Source organism: Lactuca serriola, chromosome 3 (genome assembly GCF_051521515.1).
Source record: "Lactuca serriola cultivar US96UC23 chromosome 3, Lser_US96UC23_V15, whole genome shotgun sequence".
In the NCBI taxonomy this organism is placed as follows: domain Eukaryota; kingdom Viridiplantae; phylum Streptophyta; class Magnoliopsida; order Asterales; family Asteraceae; genus Lactuca; species Lactuca serriola.
In genome coordinates, this window is record NC_136410.1 from 107635079 (window position 1) to 107640642 (window position 5564).

At 33.4% G+C, this 5564-nt stretch overlaps 1 protein-coding gene across 1 annotated transcript; it reads left to right on the top strand.

The window, feature by feature from the left end:
* Positions 1-283: 283 nt before the first annotated feature.
* On the top strand, positions 284-4072 carry LOC145093005 (putative serine protease EDA2). Its single transcript, XM_079031034.1, has 12 exons — positions 284-612; positions 841-966; positions 1062-1217; positions 1845-2027; positions 2435-2551; positions 2643-2696; positions 2775-2846; positions 2927-3120; positions 3210-3304; positions 3393-3467; positions 3563-3646; positions 3740-4072. Exons 1-12 carry the CDS (start codon positions 454-456, stop codon positions 3853-3855), a joined length of 1431 nt encoding a protein of 476 aa, XP_078887160.1. The 5' UTR covers positions 284-453; the 3' UTR covers positions 3856-4072.
* The last annotated feature ends 1492 nt before the right edge of the window (positions 4073-5564 follow it).

A 5564-nucleotide genomic window follows, 5' to 3' on the forward strand; every position in this document is an offset into this window, starting at 1 on the left:
TATATATATATATATATATAATTTTTAAAGAAACCCTATTTTCCCAACCCTACAATAAAAATCCAAAATCCATATCTTCAATTATGAAGAACATTAAGAAAATAATGAAAACATAATTTCTTTTTTATGCCATATGCCAAAAGATTAAAAATCAACTTTGTTTGATCGATTAGTTCCAATTGTAAAGGCCCATACTTTTCGACCGGGTCGAATATTATCAGCCCGGTCTACGCAAACCCGATTCGGATAACAAGCACCGTCGACCTGGGACTCCCCAAAACACCTCAAGAAGACTTCGAAGAAAATCAAAGACACCCACAGCCAGTAGAACTAGCATCTGATAACACGATAAAAAAAAAAAAGGCATCAAACTGTTCAAATTGCACTAATCCTTAGTGAAAACAAAGAGAAAACTAGGTTTGAACTACAAATTAGAAGAACTGTGAAAAAAAAATGAGAGCGTTACTGGGTTTTGTTGGGTCACTGTTGATGATTAATATCTGTAATGGGTTGTTAACTTCTCGAATCAATCGTATGACTAGCAACAGCAGCAGTTATCTTACGAAGGAAGCTTTGTGGTTGAATCAGACTCTCGATCACTTTTCCCCCTATGTATGAATCCTCTCTCTTGCTATATCTCTATGCATGTGTTAGATTGTTATCTACGATTTTGGGTTTCGATGATTTTCTTTACAAGCTGACTTTGGGTGTAAATTTCAATTTATAATCTATCCGATTGAATACATTCCGAGTTTCAATAGTTAAATTGAGTCGCTTTGTCGTTTAATTAGAGCGAATTCTGCAACAAGATTATGAATTTTGAACTTTTGGTATATACAGGATGATCGTAAATTTCAACAGCGGTATTATGAATACTTAGACGAATTCAGGATTCCTGATGGACCGATCTTCTTGGTAATATGTGGTGAATCTGAATGTCGTGGAATAACCAATGACTATATGGGTGTACGTTTGATCTTTTCTTGCTGCTTTTATGGAGTTTTAATTGTAATTGAAGAATTGAAACACTGATAATGATGAAGCTTTTGAACTTCATACAGATTTTGGCTAAGAAATTTGGAGCTGCTGTTGTTACTCTTGAACATCGCTACTATGGAAAAAGTTCCCCTTTTAAGACTTTCACTACAGAAAATCTGAAATTTCTGTCATCTAAACAGGCGCTTTTTGACTTGGCTGCTTTTCGTCAATTTTATCAGGCAAGTTATTTATGGGTGTGAGTGTCTTTTTCATCTAATTGACTTAATGAGGTAAGTTATATATGAGTTTTTTTTTTTTTTTTTTTGGACTTAATACAGAGTCTCAAATATAAAAACTTAATAGGGAAAGTAATAGAAAGAAGGGTTTCCCACTAAAGCTCAACATTTTACAAATTTGCCCTCGTTTGTTATTTTCTTTAATTTCCATAAGTGGGCCGTTATTTTCTCGAATATTTTTCCCCTCAGTAGGGTAAAACGTTAAATAAATAAGTGTTGTATACATAAAGTCTGCTTCTTTTTTTGGACCGAATGAATTATCTTAATATGAGTAACTGACGATTTTACCCTTTTGTTTAGAAGTGAAGTGAAGATATGGATTTTGCATTCCCAAAATAAAAATCACTCTATATTTTAAATTAATAATGAGACAAACGCGTATTTAATTGCTATATATGAATTGTATTAATATATGAATTATATTAATACCCTAAAATCTTGTTGTAGACAATAGAACTTTTTACACAATTCAAACATTCCCAAAATAAAATCTTTAGTAAAATTGACTACCTTCATAATTCAAATAGTGTTTTTATATGTAGTAACATATTATTTTCAATGATTTTGTAGGAATCTCTAAATTTGAAGCTCAATAGAACAAACATTGAGAACCCATGGTTTGTTTTTGGTATCTCGTATGCTGGAGCTCTTAGTGCATGGTTTCGTCTCAAATTCCCACACTTAACATGTGGAAGCCTTGCAAGTTCTGGTGTAGTTCATCCCATTCTCGACTACTATCAATATGATCAACAGGTGAATTAACATTTCATATAAAAGAAGGGCATTTACGTCTTTTACACAGATGACAGATCAAGTGTGAACCCTATCCCATCTTATTCCACCTTTTTGGGTTGTAGAAAAAATTACAATTGTTTTCACAAATTTCCCTGTCAGCCATCAACTGTCAATTGTCAAACTGTCACGTCAAACGTAGTACATCCTTTATTACTTTTCGACTGTCAACTGTCACCTGTCACTTGTCATTATCACGTCAAACACAGTACAACCGGTTATGTCATATCCTGTACTGCGCCTTGAAATTTGCAATTTCTTTAATTCATATATATATATATATATATATATATATATATATATATATATATATATATATATATATATATTTTTCATTTCACGGGTTTATTTTAATTCCTCGGTGGCAGATGGGTGAGTCAGCAGGGCCAGAATGTAAAGCTATATTACAAGAAGTGACTCAACTTGTTGAAAGAAGACTCCCATCAGATGGAAAATCACTCAAAGCTAAATTCGGTGCTGCTGCGGTATTTACTTTTATATTTTGATATTTTCCACTTCTATATTATTTTTAAAATCTCAAACCATTGATGTCTATTTTTATAAAATATATTTCAGCTACACATCGATGCTGATTTTATGTATTTTCTAGCGGATGCTGCAGCCGTAGTGGTAACCTTATTTATTAATTTAATTTTTTTATGCATTTTTTTTTGACGAATGTTATAAATATAAATAAATATTTTTCAGTTTCAATACGGAAATCCAGATAAACTTTGCACCCCAATGACTGAGGCCAAGAAAGCTAACGAGGATTTAGTGGTAATTTTTCGTTTTTTTTTTCTTTTCTTTTTCTTTCTCGAATTCTATTGACAAAATAAACAAATTTCTATTTTCTGAAGGATGCGTATGCAAAATATGTAAACGAATATTATATTGGTACTTTTGGAGTTGATATAGAAGGATATACTCAAGAATATTTAAAGAAACCTGAATCTACTGATCGATTATGGTGGTTCCAAGTTTGTAGTGAAGTTGCGTTTTTTCAAGTGGCACCTCTTAATGATAGTATTCGCTCTTCAAAGATCGACTTAAGGCATGTGCATATATTATTAATGTTCATTTAATTTCACCATTTTTTTGACTTATATGATAATCTAAAAATTGCTTTTTGATATGTAATAGGTATCACTTGGATTTATGCAAAAATGTTTTTGGAGAAGGCGTTTATCCTGAGGTTGATGCCACAAATTTGTACTATGGGGGCACGAATATTGCTGGTATAAAAATTTTAAAAGAAAAAAAAATTTTGTTAGTTTTTTTTTTTACATTAAATGTTGTCTAGATTAAGGACAAATTCGTATGTAGGTTCGAAGATAGTTTTTACAAATGGATCACAAGATCCATGGCGACATGCATCCAAACAAATCTCATCTCCAAATAGTAAGTTTCCATAAAATTAAAATTAAAAAAAAATTACTTTTTTGAGCTTTTTTCCACCATGAAATTAATCCCTTTGTTTTTATATATTTTCTTAGTGCCAGCATACATAGTCAAGTGTGATAACTGTGGGCATGGAAGTGATTTACGAGGATGCCCCCAGTCTCCTTTAGTTCTCGAAGGTTAATTTGGACAATCAACACCTCTTATATATTCACTAATAACTTTAATAACGTTTCCCAATTAATATACTCGAATTATGTTTTATGTTGCAGGAAATTCTAAAAATTGTAGTTCACCCGAAGCAGTTAACAAAGTGCGAGAACAAATGACAGAATATATAGACTTGTGGTTGTCTGAGTGTCATGCTGCAAGTTGGAGTTCAATGTAGATAAGAAGTAATTAATGAATGTTGCTTAACTAATTATCAGCAATCTCCCATGAGGGAATTATGTCTTTCCCTACGAATGTATGTATAGTTGCTATCGTTTGGTGTATATGATCTCTATGAGTTGCATCTCGTGTCATAGTCACATCGAGGAGACTATATGACCTTTGTTGTGTAAGTTTTGAACTTTTAAATAAGAGCTTTATTGTTCATTTACTTATATTACATAGTATTGATGTATATGATCTCTATGGCTCACAAAGCAAACCAAATTTTAAGATTGTGCATATGGTCCTCCAAGGTTAATGTGTGTGGAAATACTATTTATGGGTGGAGAAAATTGGGGCGAGTTGACTTGTCATGGAGTGAACAAGCATCGAGACAAGTCGAAGGACATGGTTGTAACCTTGGGCAAGAGGGTGGTCGAAGATATATTTAATAAGCAGCTACCCAAATTAATATATTGGGTTATTATCACTGTAACCCAACAAAGTTACGTATAATGGTTTAAATGATTCTTTGTGACTATTTTTTGCATTTTAAGGGCATATACTTATAATTTTTGGTTTTAAAATGACACTTTTGGAAATATGAAGGGGTCATCTGGTGACCCCCATCCCACGTAACAATTTTCTAATTCCACGTATTATCCAATTAGATTAATTTAGGCCACATCATTGATATATGTATATAGGAGTTAATCAGAGATATTGTACGCTTTAAACCCCACAACTGTCTCTTTCGAATACTTTCTTCTGTAACTTCTTCATCGAAATCCGTTGCTCAACTGTTCTTCGGTCCTAGCCTTTTCTTCAAGTGTTCTTCTCTCAAATCGGCAAACTTTGTCGTTGCTATGGCCGTTTTCATGAAGATTGATCTACATTTTGCTGGAATTTTTACCAAGTAGCCCTCTATTACTTACTCAGATGGAGCCGAAAAAAGGTTTGATGATGTTGATTTTGTTGGAATGGATAAGAACGAATTTGTGGAGTTCCTTGAAAGATTCGTTGTTGAGGGATGTGTGAATGTGTACTTTTTCATGCCCAATATTGATTTTCCTGATGGATTGAGGATAATGTCCACCGACATGGATTATATGGAACTAATCGAAGTCGGTTATGCTTCTGATTGTGTAATTGATGTATATATGGACCATATTGGTGTTAATGTACATCAATGGATTCTTGAAGAGCAAGCAGAAGTTTACAGTTCTTTAGACCAATTATCTGGCGCAAATGAAGATCATGAAGAAGTGCACAGCCGTATGGATATGGATGATGGAATCGACATGCAGGATTTACATGGTGGTAGGGATGATATCCAAGGTGCAAGGGAGCATTTGCAAGGCAAGCAAGATGATAGGACACTGAACCTGATGAGTGCATTCCTACGAACAAGACAAAAGATAATGAGTTTCTAAGTAAGTTGTGCCCAAAGGAGCAAGTCCCCCCCCCCCCCTCTTACAGTCCACCTCGTGAAGACACATATGATCCACCACAAGAGGATGAGTTAATATCCACTGACCAGGCTATTTACAATGAGAATGTTCATTGGAAAAAGCAGAAACATGTATTAGGTATGAGATTTATGAATCCTAAACAACTGAACATATGATGTGTAACTATGTTGTAGTAAATGGTTATCTGTTATGTTACAAAAAAAATGATAGTATGAGACTATTTGTAACGATGTAGTTTTTCAACCAATTTTTT